At 43.0% G+C, this 21,468-nt stretch overlaps 1 protein-coding gene across 1 annotated transcript in view; it reads right to left on the bottom strand.

Annotated features, from left to right (window-relative positions):
• Positions 1–753: 753 nt before the first annotated feature.
• Positions 754–21,468, bottom strand: part of COL4A2 (collagen type IV alpha 2 chain) — a 730,687-nt gene continuing 709,972 nt past the window's right edge. The window contains exon 48 of the mRNA XM_069636740.1: positions 754–1,875. Coding sequence (XP_069492841.1) covers positions 1,621–1,875 — 255 coding nt within the window. The 3' untranslated portion in view covers positions 754–1,620. The remainder of the gene's footprint in view (positions 1,876–21,468) is intronic.

Raw genomic sequence — 21,468 nt, 5'->3', positions numbered from 1 at the left:
GTCTAAAATGAATTATTGTGTGCCATACGGTGTGGATTCATTGAAGGCCCCTGATCTCACTCACACTCTCCTGAGAATAAGCCTTGACTGCACATCCTTTTAACCTTGATTGGTTTTTGGCAAACCTTGCTGAGTTCCATGGTCACTATAATTAGGTGGCCATCCTAAAATATGTCGACCAGAACAGGTTTGAGAAATACATCTTAATAAAATGTTTCCCAGAGGAGAAAGTCCCCCAACAGTCAAAATGTGGTCAATTTATGTTTCAATCATGATCATCTGACTTTTTGAAATTGTGGCAAACATCTATGCTGGCTGCATTATTATGAATCTGCCAATATTGGCTTGCCATGTACTAGGGCATCTACAATTACATATCACCCTATCTTGATGAAACGTGGGGGTCTGTGACAAACTTCACTGCCTGGCTCCTGGGGTAGTGGGTGGAGGGATCATGGGGGCCGGCTGCCACCACCCACTAGGTAAATTGTGCCTGAGGGTGGGACAAGGAGAACTGGCCTACCCCACCATGCCCTGGTCATCTTGTAGGTGCTCAGCAGATTAGCATGGGTAATTCATAAAAAAAAACATTCCATCCCTTGGGCTATAACCATTCCCAATAGACACTCCATAAAGTTGTTGTAGGACCTCCAACTGGCTTTTGGCAAGTTTTTTTTTCATTTAATTAGAACTCATCATATTCAAATATGTCTTCAAAATCGCCCACAACGAAAGCAAGCCAAGGTTAGGGGGTGGGGTGTAAAAAAACATGTTTAATTCATGATAATTACAGCAAATATGGCACTTTTGACAACATGAAAAATAAAATTAAGTATTATTTTTACAAAGCGAACGTCTTACACTGATGCTTTAAGCTATTGGACGGTATCGTTAGCGCACTTAAAACGTTAAATCCTTTAATTCTGTGATCATTAACAAAACCATGTGGGGTATTTCAGATACGATTTAGGAAAAAAACATAATTTTTGTTGGCGTTACCTTTTTTTTTAGAACAGGGTAACAGTTTTATGAGGTCCAAAACAGATAAAGACAGAAATGGCAATGTGGGCCGCTTTTATAAAAACTTGAATACAAATATTATTTTAATCTCACAGTGATCCCACAGTCTGCAAGAATGAATACACGTGCAACAGAATTGAACAGTGGGGCCCTTGACTGGAAAATCCTTTGTTGTCAAGGCTGCAGGCTACCCAAGGGTATTTTGGAAACTGAAGTTCAACCCTGCAGTGCAAAAGTAACAGAGAATGTAATATAAAACGTGATACATGAAAAGTAAAAACATTTTTTTTAAAGCGGGCAGAGCAAAATTCATATTTGCACAGTGAGTAATTCCGCTGCTGTTTTGATGGAGCCGTCAAGCAGGATATAAATACCATGGATTAACTCACAGCGTAGAATGTACATGTGGTCAACTACTTACACTGTGTTAAAAACACAAGATTGGCAAACAGTATCTCAGCTGAATCTTTCTCTAGCCAATGGTTCTGTTTTGCAAATTACATTTTTCTTTTTCAGCTTTTGAGGTAATAAGTTAGAAATAAGCACCGACGTGTGAATTGTAGGAAGATTTCCCTTTGCTGACTTTTCGTTGTAGACCTCTTACAGGTTTTTCATGCAGACTTGGCAGCGGCTAATATGAGTTCGGATGAGCCCAGCCTTGAGGGTGTCTGGAGAGGGTGAGCTCTGGAATGACTCGTCAATGGTGGTGAGCCAGAAGCTGTACTTGTTTGCAAAATAGTGGCAGGAACCGCGAGCTCCGTTGCACTCGATGAAAGGTGTCGCCCGGAAGTCTTCCAGGCAGCTTCCTGGAGAAACCAGGGATTGTCCACCGCCCTCGTCACCAGCCGCAGTGTGCTTTTGTTTGGACAGAAATAAATCCACAGTCAGATATGAACGTTATTGTAAATTATACTTAATATTACATGAGACGCTAAATATGTCAAGCAGCAGTGTCATGTCTGATGCAACATTGAAAAGAATGAACATGCAAGAGTGTGATTGGACAAATTTTGAATCCTCGTTCACATTTAAAGCCACTTAATTGGCTGAAGTAAATCATTTCTTTTCTCATGATCTCTGATTGAAGTTGTTCTTCTATTTCAGAAGAATACTGTTTTGCTATATTGATTTTTTATTACATAAACACATGACTTAAAATGGCATGGCAACATCTCAAGGGCTAGCTTTCAACAGGTTTCCTCCTTCTAATTCTTTTTCTGCACTTGTTAGCTACCCCTACTAGAAGCACGACTGCCCCAGTGGGCAATGTGTTGCCCCTTATACTACATTATACTCAAGTTATCCACGTTAGGGTAACAGAAATCCCAATTACAGCCTTCATCTTCAACCCCACCTGACCAATCAAAATCTCTCGTTAGGAAATCTGACTGGCACCTTTGGAGATGCGTGGAAGCAGCGACCCTGGGATGTTACCACTCCTCACTCATACATATCCAGAACACACTTCTTAGGCTGGCCAAATGCCAGGGCCATGTTTTTGAGGACCAGAAATTGGTACCACTAATTTTAGCCATGTGAAGCTGTGCACCGAGCCTCTCAGTAGCAGACTCCTTGGAAGGGGAGGAAAATGAGAAAACTCGACAACGTAGGCCTTTTTTTTGGGGGGTACAAAAATTGAGCTTGCACAAGGAGGACAGGATTAAAGTTCAGCAAAGGGAGAAACCACAAGAGGATGAAAAGGAGTAAATGCACACAAAGCAGCAAGAAGATAGACAACACAGTTGAGAGGGAGATGCTTGACAAATTAGAGAAATAAGAACTAAACTAGAACCTTGGTAGCATAGGAAAGGAGTGTCATATAAGGTTACTGACATGCCTAAGTAATAGAAATAGGGGACTAAATGAGTTCAATGTTAGGCATACAGTATTCACAATCAGTAGTAAATTGCGTTTGTTCTTACTATATATGATATGATCTGACATGTATAACGCGTCTATACACAAGTGTTTCAAGGTGCGACGAGGCAAGGGAGTGGGAACAGAGGGAAGACAGAGACAACGATCTTACTAGGCCAGGTGACATTGAGATCACGCAAGTGTCGGAGAGGGAGGAAGGGAAAAGTGTGAGGGGAAAGGGTGAGGGGGCAGTGCAGTACATGGGATTAACAGTAAAAATAAATAAAACCAATAAATAACTATATGGAAAAAAACAAGTTTGACACGTAATGCCAGACATCCAATTCCAGAGCACAATCATGGCACCTCAATAATGGAATGTTATGTGGCAAAATAGAGAATGATATAGAGTTTGATATAGAGTTTGATATTATTTGAGGACTTTTGTTGGAAAGGTAGCCCTAGTATAGCCTATGTATAATATAGCCTATGTATAGTATAGCCTATGTATAGTATAGCCTATGGAGAGTGGTTAGAAATGTCAATCAAGTATGATTTCTAGGGGGATGGACGGCATGATTACCATTACATTAGAAAGAGTTGTACAAAATGATGCAGAAAAGCTATGCAGCCATAAATATCTGGAATATAATCTTAGAAAAGAGAACACATGATAGAGAACAGTAAATTAAAAGATGAGAATATGGAAATTAGAGCATCGAATAAAGGCAGAAATATAATCATAAAGGCATAATCAGACTATATCCAAGAAGCCACAAGAAAATGACCTTTTCAAGGCTGTGAAAAGAAAATGCTCTAGTGATCCAATAATCAAATATAAAAAAGACTTGGACAGTTTTTTGGGTGATGGACATAATTCCAGTCTATTGGACTATGGTGAGAACATTTTTTTAAGATTCACTTTCCCCCTCTATAAAATCACTTCCTACTACCCACAATTCACAAGTGCCTTCACAAATCACCAATCTGTCCTACTGCAGCAGGCATCGGATCTCCAATGTAGCCGCTTTCAATGCATGTTGATAGATTTAACAATAATTATGTAAAAACTATGCATATTTTTGTGCAAGCTTTTTTGAATTTGTACCCTGAGAAGATTAACATTGTCTGGAGTCATTAAATGTACAAGTACCTTAATCTATCTAAATGCCATGAAGGTGGATGGAAATCACTAAAATACTTTCTAAATATGAGATTGTATAGCTACTTCATGCACTCAAACATGCTGCTGACAATGTCTAAAGTTATCTGGTAATACAATAACTTTGTATTTCCCAATGTTCTCTCCATTCAAACAGTACCACACTGGGCTCTAGGTCAACTTTGTCGCTTTCAATCGCAACAACGGGTTGCTGGGAGAAAACCCATGCTTAAAGTCTGGATCTACTTCTTGAGTCCCAACAAGTCAATCTGTGGCATAGGTATATCAAAGACATGTTGTGGATTTTAAATGTTAATCTGCCGGAGTTTAAATAACACAGCAATGCTCAAAACATGGTTGACATGAATTTGAAATCAACATAGATATATGGTTCTACCTAATTCGTTCTGCAGATTGGTGGCTGAAAATGGCAGATTGCAAAGTACAATATATAGCAAAGAAACTGCTTAAAAAGTAACGCATCATCCTAGCAGTGTTCCTCCACCATGGCTGGTCAGAGGTTTTCCCTATGGACAATTTCATCGAACTAGACATCTGAATCTTTTTATGAAATGGAGTGCAAAGTGATGAGTGAGATATTCAGAGAGCAGGATCACACTACAAACATCATTCAAACTACCCATATACAGAGTCTCTGCACAGAAGGGAGATTCTCTCCTCACTTAAAACAATTAACAAGGACCCACCTTCTTTGATACAGGTCATTACATTTTTCAAACAGAGTGTAAAGATTAAAAATATAATATTGAAACCTTGGAGAATTGTTCACATGATGAGTTTTTAGATCACATTTTCCCATGCCCAACTACCTTTGCCTATAGGAAGCACTCATCGCTCAAAAACGTAATTGTACGGGCAGATTGCTCAACAATAAAACGAGTTTCTGAAATGTCAAAAACGAATGGGACCTTTCCATGTTTCACTTGCCAGAATTGTAACAGCTTTATTAAATGTAATACATTAGACACCCATACACAGGTAAAAAGATTAATTTGAAAGATTATGCAACCTGTGATACAGCCGATGGTATCTATAGGATGCGTTGCCCTTGTAGCATCTGTTATGTGGTATGACAACACCGTGCGCTAAGATTCACTGGAATGAATATAAATCCAAAAACATATGAAATCGCTGGCAGGAAGGGCCGCTGTCACCATGTTTGTTCGGGCACATCGGCTATTTGTCGCCATAGCAACATGTCCTTGTAACGGCATGCCGGTAGCTGTTAAAAGCCGGCTATTCATTCATTCAGGTGTGTCTCAATGCTCTGAATGCAGCACACTTTGTTGTTCCTGCATTCTGCCCCTAGCTACTATGCAGACCTGCCTAGTCCGTCCCACTGCTTTCCTGTTCTTGTTCCCTCCATTGTTTCTGTCTAGATTCCCTCCTTCAGTTTCCCAGCTTGGTTCTTTTCTTCCCTACCCTGGTCCTCCTCCTTTCCTTTTCCAGTCATTCAGTGCCTCCTGCCTGTCGCCAGATTGTTGCCTGTCCTCCCTCCTGCATGCCACTAGCCTGTAGCCTGACTTCCTACCTGCTCTTCCGTCTTTTTCCGGATCTCCTGCTGGTCTCCTGCCATCTGATCTACTGGCCATCTCGCCACTGTGGTTTCCTCTGCTACGATTGCCATCTGACTGGCTCCCATGTCTGTGTTCCACATACCGTGCCATGTATATCAGGGGACGCCATACCGTGGTACTGGGAGGAGTCCCAAGAGAATTCCGAGATCACAATTCTTGGGATTCTCTCCGGTCGCCTTTTAGAATCACTATCAGAACGGCTGAGGAAAGAGAAAACCGGAGAGACTCAATCGTAGCAAAAGGTATGCAGCAAAAGCGTGATACGATCCTTGATTGATTGAGACCCCTAAACAAAGAAGCCGAGATGGATTCTGTCGAGGGAATTCATGAAGAGTTGAAGGCCTACGGTTGGAATTGGTGAGCCTGAAGCAACACAACACTGCTCTATGGCAAGCTATGCATCAGGGAACAGCCTCCGGGTATTCCAAAGCCACCATGACCCCTACAGCCGTCCTGAAGTCTGATGGCGACCCACAAAGACTGCCAGAGTTCTGCAACCCTTGAAAGGTACATTTCTTGTTCCGACCTATGCATTGACAACTCGACAAAGCCAAGGTTGGTGACATATTTGGGAATCTTACAGGAAGTGCCTTGGTCTGAGCTGCACCCTACTTCTCTGCAAACAGTCCTATTTTTCATGGTTTTGTCGAGTTTGAGAAGGTATCCTTGCAGGACTTCCGGTCCTTGAATCTTGTGGCCAGTGCTCAGAACCAGCTGGTGGACATCAGTTAAGGCTCCCAGTATGTTCTCATGTACAAAAGCGCATTCCAGCAAATAGCCACAGATTCACAGTGGTCGGAAATTACACAAAAAATGCTTGTCCGGCGTGGCCTCATAGAGAAATACAAAGACGAACTGGTACATATATATTGTAACGAGAGACATCCCAAGCATTACTCGATCAAGTAATTCGCATTGATTACCATCTCAATGAGAGGTAGGGTGAAAGAAGACAGGCCGCACAAATGCGGGCTGAGGCGAGAGAACCCCGGAGAAACGCAACCGGGCGAAAAAGGTACGCAGCCCAAGCGTGATACGATTCTTGACAACTGCTTACATTTTTACTTTAATTTGAACACTTCCTGCTCACATGCACGATACAAGGTTTTTACGTATCTTCCAGGGCACTTTCCTTAAATGAAACACGCATAAAAAGAAGGAAGATCACTTTGGAAGGACAATAACACTACAATCACAGGTAAATTGGGAGATATACCCTATTTGGCTTAAGAGCTATTTTCTGCGGGAAATTAGACTATTTCTTACAATGGATATAAATATCTTTCACTAGAATAGTGGCTGTAATATGCTGTATGGGAAGGTTTGGTTCTGGGTATAATGGTGAATTTGAAATTATACTGGTGACAGGATTTGCACTGTAAGATATTTGCAATTCATATAAAAAAGATCTTTATATGCGTTTAAGTATAAATAAATACTTTTCTTTGGAATTGGTTGGGAGAATGTTGAGGTGGTGGCATGTATTTGCACATGTCTTTGCAGTGTTGACTCTGGGGATATGAGCAGAAAATCCCTCTGGTTCACAGGGGTTGGTTTTATTGAGCAGAACATTATTGATTGGGAGCAGATTATTTAAAAGGTTGGTCTACATTAAATAAGATATAATTGGTTGCAGAGAGGATAGGAGTTTACATTGGAACTAAGAGATTTTGGGCCTCATTACAAGGTTGGCGGTACCCCACCGTGCCACCGGCGGGTTGCTGCCAACTCCCTAACACTGAATCCGGTGCCTGACTTCCCAGTTCCACTGGGACATTACAAGTCCTGGTGGAGCGGGAAGTCTGGCACCAGATTTTGTGAGTCCCCATTCCCATTGAGTCCTGTAGGAATGAGGCGCTTAGTGTTCTTTTTGATTGTAGGAAGTCTGGAAGATGATCTCTTGAGGATGGACCATTGAATAGTTTCTAAATGCATTGAGTTGCATGTTTATACAAGACTGATCCTGACAATGCTACATGAAGTATGTTTTACCCCTTTTACTTTCTGTACTTGGATGAAATATTCTGTTATTCAATGTACACAATGTTTATTAATATGTGTGAGTTTATAATGAAACTGTATGTATTCTTTCACAAAAGTATAGTAAGTTAATACATTAAATTAATACAAATGCATTTTTCTTTGAATGTAGTACTATGTGAATTAATGTTACACTATATAACTGTCTAAGGTGAATTATTGGTTGACCATACATTTATTTTCAAACTATTACCAGAGAATTCTGCTGGGAAAGCATGCATTGCTGATTCAGTTTAGACTCATGTTTGACTGATCATTATTCATAGGACTTAGTTAGGGTCCTTAGGCGGCCTGCACTGATAACTTTTTGGATAATCCTTTTCATTCCGTAATTACTCTACAGCATATAGGGACTTTGTGTGCATCCCCTCGCCACTTCTACATATTCTCGCCTCTTGCCAATCGGTAAGTCTACAAACAACTGTGATACCATTCGATTCATAAGCTCAGTTAATTGCCAAAGCCAAATCTGTAAGAGCCTTGACACTGGTACAGTACGTAAATAAGTAAGTGCTTATGCTAGGCATCAAGCTGGGCGATGCACAGGCAAAGACGAAGAGAGGGCCCTCGAGGCAGAAATCCTAAGGGCAAATTAATGCATAGCCTTCTTTGTCAATCGAACTACTAGCACTGACTGGTACCAAATAAGCTCAGAGCACTTTATACGTGTGGGTATTGCTATTTGTGTGAACTGTCAGTTGACATGTGCCAAACCACCACTTCCACGAAGCATCATATCTCAGAGTTTTTGAAAGCTACTTCTTCCTTTGTGGTGTTTGGGCTAATATCTTTATTTTCCAAATTACATCTAAATAATATCTATTCGTAATACAAACCATAAGAGACTCAAAAGAAAAATCAAAACTTAGGTTGCTCGGAGACAGGCATTTGGTCTGTCATGCTAACCCAAGGTAAGTCTGGTCACATTACTTGCCATCATTGGGTGATATGACCATGTATGGCACAAACATCAATACAACGCTGGGTCCTTATGACCACCTCTGTCCAATGGCATTGTGTATAAACTTACGTCTGACTTGAAGTGGGCATCTGCAGGGTTTCTGACCTCAGTAAATGTTCTGTCTGGGTTGCTGCCAGGCTCCTCTTCTAATATGGGACTTGAGAACTGGCTACTAAGCCTCTGACATGTGCCTTCCTAGGTCATTATTTATGAACTAAGTAAAGTGCAATATTTGTGTTACTGACAATCTATAAATGTACTTCGGCACTGTGAGAAAACTGATATGCTATCATGTATGGAACTTTGGGCATGGATGTATGTGTGTGTGTGTGTGTGTGTGTGATGTCCAGCTCCCTGTTAGTGTTCCAGTCTTCTCCCCTCCACATTCTAAGGGTGACAGTTAAAGCAGTTCCATCTACCGAGGGGTGAAGGATCCCGGGGATCTTGATAATGAGTATGTCCCCTCCATACCTGCACCCGACTACCCTGCTCACTACCTGCTGTAACCTGTACCTTAATAAATTAACTCACCTTGGACCAGCTGCCTCTTGCCTTTTCTTGCCTCCTGCCTTCATTTTGACACATGCGATTCATTGTTTTGGAATATAAGCTATTACTTTACAGTCGCCCTGTATTATGTTTCCTTTGTCCCCTGCTACTGTTTTTCCTCCCTGCCCGCCACTGTTTTCGATCCAAACCCCTCTCATGGTTCATTTTAATATGGAATGCACTGCTATATGAATCATTTGTTGACCTCGTATCACTCTCGTTATCACCCTTTCTCTATGGATCACCAATAAATTAATGAGTAAGGAACATAAAACAAATATTTAACTTCTTAGGCCCTCACTTCATCAGATGTGGTCTTTGAAACATTAAGAGATGGGCTGTATCCTTTCACTGAACAAGATGGCTGCCTAATTGCAGAGCACCTAAAACCCATCAAATATCTTTGGTTGCTTTTAGTCTATTCTTTTTATCATATTTTCTCCAGCAACGGGTAGCATCCAGGCAGGGCCCTGAACCTGGGGACCTCTGGGCCTCTGACTGTTGTTTGGCTATTGACAGTGCTTGCCTACACTGCAGTAGGAAAGCCTGTTAAATCAGCTTCTATCTAAAGGATGGCACCCGCCTTCTTGTCATCTTGAGTGAGCAGTAACCCTCCACAGCGAGGACTTGTCCATAATGGTCACCCTCAACCTTCCTAAGGATGCAACTGTCAATAAAGGCACAGATGAGGTCCCGTCCGGCCACTTTACAATGTCTACTGCCCCTGGCTCAGGAGTGTGATGAGTAACTCATAACTGTGAGTTAAACCCGCGGACTCTTGGCTGAGCTGTTGTCAGGCTTTGATTGAAATGGGAGAATATACTTTCTACTTCTGGAAAGAACTAGGTCAACGTTGACTAAAAAGCTTTGCTGTGCACCAAGAAGGAGATTCTTTGCATGACTAGAAAGGCAAGATGGAGTCAGCATTAGAAAGCAGAGGATATTTATTAATTGTAGTCCTTCTTTAAATCAAGTTAAAAAGGAGGTACATGAGCATAAGCCCACGCCAAGATACCAAAGAGGAGACAAGCAAAACATTAACAAGCATCCCAGCGGAAGCAGCTGCCCTCATAACATGGATATTGGCTCATATAGTTTGCCTTTACTGATCTTTAGGATCTCATCCCTTTCATTTCTTATGAAGGACGTAAAATACTGGGTTCTAATAAGGTGAACCATTGTTTAGCAGTACCACAACTATCGGCCATTTCAAAGTAGTGCAAAAAATAAACAGCGAGAGGCCGAGAGCAATCGAGGCATCCGCCAATGCACAACATAATGCAGGTGGGACCGCGGGCTCGCGCAACGGTTTCTCTATCCAGAAACAAAGAGTCTCTATCATTTCTTCACAAAAAAGCCTTTTGTGAAGGTCTTGCCTCTGTTTTTGGTCAGTCTGTGGTCTATCTTCTCTTTCCTTTTACCTCCTACCCAGACCTTACCTTCCTTTCAACAGACTAAGGTCGGCAGACACCCTGGAAGGGTCCCGATTTGCCATCTTCCGGACAAGGCCAGGCACTGTAAGACCTCTGCGGTGGTGATAGGCGCAGCATGAACATTGGATAACATAACGAAACGTAGTGAAGACGCGTACACAATGTTCAGTATGCTTGCGTCTGATAGGGTGCAATCAGGGCTAAAACTGGATAAGGGCCAGAACCAGGTGGAAATATGGATTTCTGTCTGTTTTATCAGGCAGATGAATGGATGAATTAGTGCACCCTTTCACTAGTGCGGAAAAAAGATGCACCCTAAAAGGGGCTATGAATGTCCGCATCACAGATGCACACTTTCGGATGCCCTGATGCCCAGGCCAAGCGGCTGGACGCTGCCACTTCATGCATTTAAAGCGTTGCACTTGATTCACAAACGGGATGCGATTTTAAATGCGTGAAAAAGCAAATCACATCAAAAGAAAGGTCATTTTTGTTACCCTTGTTCATAAACATGTTTATTTATGGACAGCAGCTGTTTGAACCACTGCCAGCCCACATGCATAACCTTTCCACTGTTTTAGCGGAACCACAGCACTGCCATGGGTGCTGGGAGCTTATAGTATATTATGACTGGTAAGGTTGCTCAGAGAGTCAAGCTCTCAGCGGGGATGTCGGTTTACAAGCTACAGTCAAGAGTCTCCCATTCCGGCATGGTTGATTCAAACAGTCGATCAAATAAGTAGGTAATAACAACAGCAACTATTACCATGCTTAGAATCATGTGGAATCTGGATGAATTGCCTGATAGAAAACCTTACGCTATTCTTAGGATAGCTCAGTGGCAAGGTGCTCACCGTGGAAGCAAGACGACATGGCACAACGCAGGTTCGATCCCCGGGTCCACGCTTAGAAACCTCTGGGTATTAAGTGTGTTATAAATAACCTATCATATCATATCATTATTAGTGTTGGGAGGGTGCACACAACACTAATAGGGCTACCTCATTTGTGATGTACCATGTGAACCAGACCTTGATATTTCATTCTTGTTACAGGGCATTGGGCTCTTGTCCGTGCGATTGCCAATCTTAATCTGAGTAAAAAGACATAAAACATAAGGAATGCAATACTTCAATCCATGACATGTGCCAGGTTGGTGGTGGTCGCTGGGTGTTAGTGATAGAAGGAAGAGGTCCCAAATAAAGGCGGGGCCTTAATGTCCTTCATTGAAGGGAGGCAGTCTTCAAGGCTCGGTTGGACCCTGCAACAGTATTCATTGAATTTATTGGTCGAGGCGTATGAAAAGATGTAGCGGAACTATGTTCCCCGCTCTCCCCAAATGCCATCGCCACGCCATGTCCCTCGCGCAATCCAAAGCCCCAAACAAACACACCTGCTGTTTAAGGGAATGATCAGTGCAGTGCACTGAAGTGCACGTTTCTACTGCTTCCTACACTTTTATTTTAAAACTAAACCATTCCGGAAGAGTTTCTTTTAAAAATAAAAGTATAGGAACGGTACAACTTTTTTTAAAAAGTAGAAGAGCCTCGCTCCCAACTGCTCCTTCCCACTTCGACCACTGGTTCAAAGCCCTTCCAAGATTGTCTACAACAATTCAACAATTCAAATATGAGTGGTTAGTTTTCTGTACATGTTTTTATGGAAAGACATACTAGGTACCTTTCATTCATATGCATATTTGAAACCTCCTAATCTATTTTTCGGAAATTTAACTACATATATACTTATCTATATCCGTAACACCTTTTTGAACTAATGTACCTTTTTTAAACATTTATTTTTTATAATTAGATTGTTGATTCAGTCAGCCACATTTCTCATTCACTGTGTGAGGATGAAAGTCTTAAACTGCACCTCTGACTTGGGGACCTTGAATTTCTGCATTTGTCTTGACTGGGTAACCAACAGGGGTGGCCTGGCCTATAGTGAACTCTGGAGATGTCCCAGTAGGCCTCGCACCCTGGGCCTCTTTTGTGTGGTAGCCTATTTTATTTCCACATTTTCTCATAGGGAAAGGCTTGGCCTTGCTCAATATGTCTAATATGGGGCCACTTCGAAAATTACTTCAGGCCCTCTTTTGGTTCCCAGTCCACCCCTGGCAACCAACTGTTCCACGATGAGTCCTCAGCCAAAGCCTCATCCGGGCTACAAACCCAGAGTGTGCCCCCTGAGAGAGGTCTCATGTGTTCTAAAGGCACCTAAAACTGCCTGTGTGTGCTCCAGTGGTTGGCAGCTGTCTTTCCTGATTATAATGGCTTACAAATTGGTGTTCTCAGAGAGAATCCTTCCTGGGACCAACTGTGGAAAATGCTGTAGAATTCGCAACAGCATAACACACTGTACTGTGAGTATGCATTGTGCATTATGTTATATGGTCATTGCATCTGCCTAACTCCGAGAGTGAAGTAAACAGGTACACCTAGATGCTTAAATGCTACCTAGAGTTAACCCTAAACCCACACCTGTGATGAAAGATGCCAGATACAATTGTAATGTTAATCCCAGTGAATGGGTGACAGCCAAACACTTGAATGGATCCAACCCGGTGACTGGCAGCTGAGTCTACACTCGGGCCCCAAGATTCCTATTTATCCTGAGGGTCTGCACCTGTTCCTTGTTGAACTTGGGGATGAGTCCCAAAACTAAAAGAAAAATACACCCCCACTCAAAGAGCAAGAACAACTGCCAGCATCATCTGAGACCTGTTGCTGTGCAAGAAAGCTTTCAAAAAGCTGTCCAGATTGTGAGGTCGCTGAGATTCTGCTGCTTTCCTGTGTCCCTCTTTAGTGTTGACATCGATCGACTTTGCTGTTATAACATGCACTATTGTTTGTTTTGCGTCCTCTGGACTGGTTGTTAACCTTCAATACTAATACGTGCAGCTACTTGCCCTGATGATGGCCATGTAGTTCTAAATGCATTGACAAAGTAGCATTTTGGCACAAGCCGCTTACAGTGGTCGTAATTATTCAAATACAGATTGGTCTCTGAACAAATGTCATCCTTTGCTAGTTAAAGTATACCGGCCAACATCACAAAAAGAGTACAAACAAAGGTTTTTCCGGCTGGTTAGCTAGTCCACGGGTGTGCAACCCTCACCGCCGGCTATTTAGCCTAGGTCCACATCACTGCCAATATTTCCAATACCCCGTCCAGAGGCATTCTTGAAAGGGTATGCACCCTAAATGTCACCAACCCTCCTAATGATTCCAACATAGCCAGCCATCACTCGGACCCCTCTTGCACAAGGTATCATCGCAGGTCAGGACCAACAACCCTTGCCCTCCGGCCATGCCCCACCACCGAAAGAAACAACAAACTTCGCGCCAGACTCGCTAAACTATACGAACCGCCTCGTAGACTCCTCTCTGATTCTAAATACGCAACCAAAGTTTCCCACACTAGAAAACCCATAGCCCTAAACCACCTGCCTGCCCTATCTACCACCAAAAGTCCCACCATCCCTAGACCTAAGTCCAAACCAATCTCTCATTCAAACATCTCGGTAAAAACGGAAGAACACTCCTACAAAGGAGCACTACTTAATACAAGATCACTGGTTGCACATGCCCTTGATATAGCAGACCTAATCATTAAAGACAAACTAGATTTTATTGCTCTAACTGAAACTTGGCTACATAATGCAGCAGGCCCGTCTTTAATGCTGGCCATCCCAGATGGCTACAACATATACAGACAGGACCGGGTGGGCAACCGTGGCGGCGGCATCGCCATCATATCCAAAGAAAGTCTAGCTCTGAGAGTAGCCCCGACTCAAACCGTGCAATCGTGCGAATCCCTCACTGCCAAACTCCCTATAAATAACACCCAATCTCTCACCATCCACCTGGTCTATAGACCACATGGTCCGCTCGGGACCTTCGAGGAAGATCTGCATAGCCTACTAACCAACAATGCCGAAACCACCTCACAACTACTGTTACTAGGTGACTTCAACCTAGGGCTTAACGACCCAGCAGATATGCATGCTCCACCATAGCCAACACTATCTCATCACTCGGATTTTCACAAAAAGTTAACCTACCCACTCACCTGAAGGGAAGAACCTTAGATTGGGTTGCTGATGCCAATTGCTCAGCGGTCATCTCCTCCATCGCACCATTACCTTGGACTGACCACTCCTTGGTCTCATTCAATCTACTGACCTCCAGACCACCTTCCACAACTGTGTCATTGGCACCACCCTGCCTAACAAGAAACGGGAAAAATATAACAGTAGAAAGAATCATCCCAGCCATCCTTCTAAGGTTAAACGCATTACCAAACAATCTAGATCCCAACACACTAGTCCACGAATACAACAAAATTATGTTAAATACCATGGACAAAATTGCCCCACTTAAACTTTGCGCCAGCAAGCCCAAAACCCACTCAAATAAATGGTTCACACCTGAACTCAAAGCCCTCCACCTAAAAAAGAGAAAATGTGAATCGGCTTGGAAACTACGCCCTTCCAGTGAAAAGAAAGCCACTCTAGATACGATTTCGCGTCAATACAAAGCTGAAATCTGTCTAGCTAAACGGAACTCCTACAACAACCGCATTGCCAATTCCAATTCAAGCATGAAGGAGCTCTTCTCCATATTGAAGGAACTTGAGTCACCTATTGCCACACCCGACACTTGCACCAAGGACCAGACCTGGTGTGCGGACATCCAACAGGCTTTAGCAAATAAAATAAACACCCTACAAAATAAAATTCAACTAAAAAAATACTCCTTAAATCTCACTAAGCCACCTACACCTCTGCCTAATGCTGTACTAAGCACACACACTAATTCATTCTCCTTCTCTAAAACCACCACCTTGGAGGTCGAGAAAATCATACTTTCTCTCAAACCCTCAAACTGCAAAGGCGACATCTGCCCTGCACACATAATCAAGGACGCAGCTAGAGACCTATCGCCCTTCATTTCCAAACTTATAAACGCATCTTTTTCCTCAGGTAGCATCCCCTCCAACTTAAAACAATCCTGGGTGCTCCCCCTCCTTAAAAAGCAGAAGCTTGATCCTCTCATCCCCACTAACTACCGCCCCATCACCACGGTACCCTTTCTACTGAAAATCTTGGACAAAGTGGCCTGCGTCCAGATCCAAAAATACCTAGAACAACACAAATTACTAGGCTCCAGACAATCGGATTTCTGCCCATTACACGGCACGGAAACAGCCCTCATAGACTTGAAGACCCAAATCGATGATCTAAGGGACAAGGGAAAGACAGCACTCCTCCTCTTACTCGATCTCTCCACGGCATTCGACCTTGTCGACCATAAGGTCCTTTGCAGACACCTGGATTCAGCTGCTCATTTCTCCCCTGAAGCCATTAGATGGATTGAATCTTTTCTGAGTGAGAGAACAATGAGAGTCTTCTCCCCATCAGCAGCTGCAGACCCCTCTCCTATTACCTGCGGAGTCCCGCAGGGCTCATGCATCTCCCCCACATTATACAACATTTTCACCAAACCTCTGTTCGACGATCTGGACCATCTGGGTGTCACCTACACCAACTATGCAGATGACACTCAGATTCTCCTCCCACTTTCAGGGGATCACAGTAAGGACAGAGAGTTGGTGAATAGGGTGTATCTCATCATTCAGGAATGGATGGCATCTCATGGCCTATGCCTGAATGATGACAAAACTGAGCTCATCATCCTGGGCACCCCTGCTAATATCAACAAATTAGGCCTTGAATATGCCAAATTCAACATAGACGGCAATATCATCAAAGTATCCAGGGAGGTAAAAACTCTCGGCTTTTACCTGGATGCCACCATGTCATTTACGAAACAGGTCAACGCACTAGCATCCACCACTGCGTATACCTGCAAATTAATAAGAGCAGGTAGACCATTCCTGTCCAATGATAGCTGCATGATCTTGGCAAGAGCACTCATACTCTCCAGACTCGATTATTGCAATGCACTATATAGTGGTGCTAACAAAGCCATTACCCATAGACTACAAATCCTACAAAATAATGCCTTGAGAGCTTCCCTCGGCATCAATAAAAGAGAACACATCTCCATTACCAGTCGCCAACACAAATGGCTCTCCACCGACAATAAAATCAAACTAAAGTTGGCCTCCCTAACCCATAAAGCCCTCAACAATGCTGCCCCCAGTTATCTTATAGACAAAGTAAAGAGAAAGTCATCCATTAGACAAACAAGAACTATCAATTCCAACTGTCTGATAATTCCCAGATTCAAACTCTCCACCATTGGAGGCAACAGCTTCCCTGTGAAAGCTGCTACACTTTGGAACTCTTTGCCACACAACCTTAGAGCCGAACAATCCTATTTGCACTTTAGAAGAAATTTCATCAGTCATTTGAACTCCAACAACCCCTGTATATAATTGTACATTTTACACTTATGTATAGATTTTGATACTTTCTGGTTGAGACCTGCTCTCTCCACAAACAGCCCCTGTACATATCTGTATATCTCACTCCTTTGTATAGATATTGATATTTTTATGTGTGAAGACTTTGTATATCTCCTATTCCTGTAATCCTTAACTGCATATGTCTATAATTTTATCTCAACTGTATATTTCTGTAACATTGTAAGCCTGGCATATTCTTTCTGCCTGCGCCCTGTTGCCCCTGGGTATGGAGCGCCATATAAATAAATAAACAAACAAACAAACAAACAAATGTAACTAACAATAAATCTACTCACAAACGAATTGACCATGAAGAATCCTAATTAAGCTGTGCCCACTCACCCGCGTCAGCTTGTAATCTAAGAACACCCCCCAATTATACCAATGAGTCTCTAAGGACAAACACTGACAGAGACTTCAAAGGGAATTTCACTGAGATACCCATGCAGGGCTCGGGTGGAGTAAGGCAGAAAGAGCACTTATCTCAGGCTAAGGGTCACTGCATTGAATCCATCGAAACATGTCACAGATCCTCACCATTTATCATGGGGCCATCCAAATACAAGGGGATGTCTCTCTAGGACCCCACTCGTTAGTCAGCCCTCCAAAAATGGCGGTACAATGTTGAGATCCCTGTCTTTTGATGGCTCTTCGATGAGAGATTTGAGTACAGCAGGTTCTCTCATTTGCAGATTTTCAGTTGTTTGCAGGAACATTTTGAATTTGAAACAAAAAACTGTACAGAAGCAAGGAACGGCAAAATTCCTCTCAAATTATGGGAAACGAGCAGAAGAAAAAGCACTTAACAGAAAGACCTTTCTTGATTAAAAAATACCATGCAGTGACATTCAGACTATACAGGTCATGCTGGCTATCGCTGAAAGTAAAGAAAAAACTCCTGATGGGTCTCCAGGTTTAGAAGTTGGAAGTACGCCTGATACAAATCACACAATCTAGAGACTGGCACGCTTGAGACAATGTAGGAACTCACCCCTATCTTGAAGTATTCCAAGGAAAGTCATCAGATAGAAGAAGATATTGCACAGGAGACGTTTGGATATTGGTGAAATAACAGGTGTGAAATCCTAGTGTTGCGCTTTAAGGAATACTATTGTGGTTAATGTCCAGATGGGATCATTGTCTTGCCAGGGGACTGACATATTATAAACTTTTCTAATAGTCTTAAAGATTTCACTATTTCGTGCCACCTTATAACAACATCCTGAGTCAAGCCTAGGACCTGCAGACACAGTCAGCAATCACCTTAAAGTTTTTGATGTAGGACTTCTGGTCACTTGTAAAGAGCCCCCACATCTGGATCTGGTTTCCATCTTGGTAGGCCTGAGATGGGAGTGGGCAGACATATTGATGTATGGTCTTTTTATACTACTTTGGCATGTCAGAGCTTTTTCATAGTTGCGCCGTCATATTTCTCAAGAGTAGCTCTACATGGTGACTGCAGAGGGATGTAGGGATGGATTAGACCAGGACATTCCTCACCCGCTGCAAAATCTCCCAGTAGAGGGCATCATGCACCAGTCAATGTTGTCTTATTTAACTGGCTTCCATCGAGAATGGGTGAGAATGTTTTGCGTAGCAGCCCGAGGCTTGCTTCAAGCATCTGTCTTACCTCTGCCTTTTCCTAATCTGCTGAAATGGAGTAATCCTGACGACCAGACAAGAGCAGCTGGTCTGCTCTGTGTCTTGTTCTAAAGCAATGTTAAAGTAGCAGTGTCAAGCTTGCCTCTGTCCACCTGCCATGTCTCTGATGCAGGGGTGTTGCTGGGTCTGGGAAAGTTCCAAGGCTACGCTAATGTCGAGACTGTCGGGACTCGGGGCTAGCTAGACTTTTGGTTGTAGCCCCGGAACTTCTATTGGGGACTACAACCAAAAGATTCAGGGCTATATCCCTCTAAGACCCCCTAGCAACGCCCCTGCTCTGATGTGCTGAGCTGTAGCTCTGCCTCCATGCAGTACAGCTGGCATTACAAGATGGAACTGCGAAAGAGCTTCCCTCGTTCTGACACTGAACAGTTTGCGGCTACTCTTCACCCTTAGTTATTAATGAAACGATACAGAGGGATTTGCAGGCAGCAAAGCATTCATTCCTTTCACTGATAACCAACCAAAATTAGCTTTGTTTTTTAGTACGAATTAACTTCCTCCCTGAACGCCCCCACCCTACACCCCGCACCCCTGAGCAATTATCAATTACAGATAAAAAGCCACACAGTTTCATTGCTGACATGGCTTGTTTTTGCGTCTTTCATGCCAAACATAGCAAATAAGGTTGTAAATAGTTGATCATATCTATGTTGAAATAGAAAACAGGATTTTTACTAGTACAACTATCTGATTTAAATATTTTGCTCACCCCTCAGGAAACTATGGTAAGCCATCCACCCATACTGGAGCAAAGAGAAACCATTAATTTCAGAAAGTTTGCCAGTGAGAAACCTGAAGGTGTCTCACCCGCTAGTCCCCGGGGATCTTCCATCCAGGTAGCCAGGACACAGCTATCACTATTTCATCCAGTTCCTGGAGGTGGACCAGTGCAGCAGGTTAACCTGGATGGGGTGGGGTCTTCGGTGAGTGGAAGTGGGACACAGAGGGGTGAGGCGGAGTAACCCCTTTCTTATAACACCTTTTCCCCATCCTACCCCCATAGCATATTCAAAATCTCTACCCCCTCTTTTCCTACATGAACACTTTCTCACACTGCGAAAGACAACAGACTAGCACCAGAGCTGTTTACCTGACATGTCCCAACACAAGGGTCAGGCAGAGTCAGGCAATTGCCGATAACTAGGTACATCTGACAGCCCCTTCCCTTCCCCACAGGTATAAAAGGCGGAGCACGAGAGCACACTTTGAGCAAGACCAAAAGCACAAGGAAGCAGTTATTCTGGAACGGCAGTTCAAACAAAGCAGAAAGGTGGAGGAAACCAAAAGGACAACAAGGAGGGAATTGCCCTTGCCCTTTTCAACCCAGACCCGCAAAGCCTTCGACAAAGGAACAGTAAGACTGTAAATTGCAGCTGACGGTTGGTGTGGCAGTAAACCGGACTGTGTTAAGCTCAAGGTTGCAGTAGAAACATTTACAGAAAGGAAAGAAGATAATAGACAAAGGTCTTTTGGGAACAACCAGGGTATTAGGGTTAGGGTGGTCCAGTGCCGTGAGGGTGCTCAAGCGAAAGACTCTAACAAATACCCCTGCTCCTGAACAAGGACAACATGTTAAACTAAGAAAACTCCAAGAAGCAAGAGCCCTAGGGGAGGCCAGGGAGAGAAGTCAAAGTGGTCATACAAGGGTCTAGTCAAAATGCCTTACACATTCAAAAGTCTTTGATGCATGGTAAATTGAAAAACTAAGTGAAATGAATTGTGGTGACAAACTTGAACCCGACTGAGGGATGTACACAGTGGGTTGTTGGTCTGAGCCCGAATGAGGGAGGCTGACGTTGTGAAAGGGATCGGAGCCCGGCTGAGGGGAGGCCTCAGGTGAAGAGTAATCGCCCGACTTGAAGAAACAGAAGGAACTTTTGTTTGTTGTTTGTCATGTATCAGGCCCTCTAAAGCAAGATACTTTGCACAAAGAGACTTGGGTACAGAAGGCCCTGATATTGGAAAAGGAACTGTAAACACGGGCCGAAGAAGCCCAGAAGTGTGCTGTGCTCAAGAGTCCCGCCTTGTCTCGTGCTTCAAACGTGGGAAATGGAGACCCTGGCTACAGCATCCTGACTTATCATTTGTGAACACTTCTTTCTTTCTTTGTGAACATCATACCACACTATTTTGTATTTAGAGTTAAGGATTGGCAATCGTTTTATTTTTTTAGTATAGGCCCTTTTTATTTGACTAGACTCCACTAGGACTGTAATATTATTATTTGATGGTCGTAGCTTGCTCCCATCTTTGATTTAGGTTAGATTAGATGTTTATCTCACCCATTTTTACAGTTGAATAAACACCCTTGAACTGGGATCACTTGTGTCTGTCTTGCTTTGATACCATGCCTTCCTCCTGGCACATGGCAAGTATTGCTTCCCATCTCCAAAGTTGACAGTTGTTTTGAAACCACATTTTAGTGAACACAATTACACTGTGGCAAAATGCCATATTTTCAACATTCACTTACTAGTGGTAGCAATGTACTGCTGGCATATTTCTGTGAATCCAACAACTACTAAAAAGTCACAAATATGATGTGAAGTTCAATATGGAACACATCAAAAGAATCAGGGCATTCTCCAGACTCAAGACTTGCATGAGTTCTTACCATCAGAGGCGCCCTACAATACAAACACCTTTTAAAAAGAATGCTAGGACAGAATGCAATTTTTGGTGTCATCTTTTATCTTTCCCGCTGGTTTTACTTTATTTATGTGGCCGGAGAGACTTCCACAGAAGTTC

Source organism: Ambystoma mexicanum, chromosome 7p (assembly GCF_040938575.1).
Source record: "Ambystoma mexicanum isolate Mex_15411 chromosome 7p, UKY_AmexF1_1, whole genome shotgun sequence".
NCBI classification, from domain to species: domain Eukaryota; kingdom Metazoa; phylum Chordata; class Amphibia; order Caudata; family Ambystomatidae; genus Ambystoma; species Ambystoma mexicanum.
The sequence above is the reverse complement of the archived record's forward strand: the minus strand, read 5'-3'. Positions and strand labels throughout refer to the sequence as shown.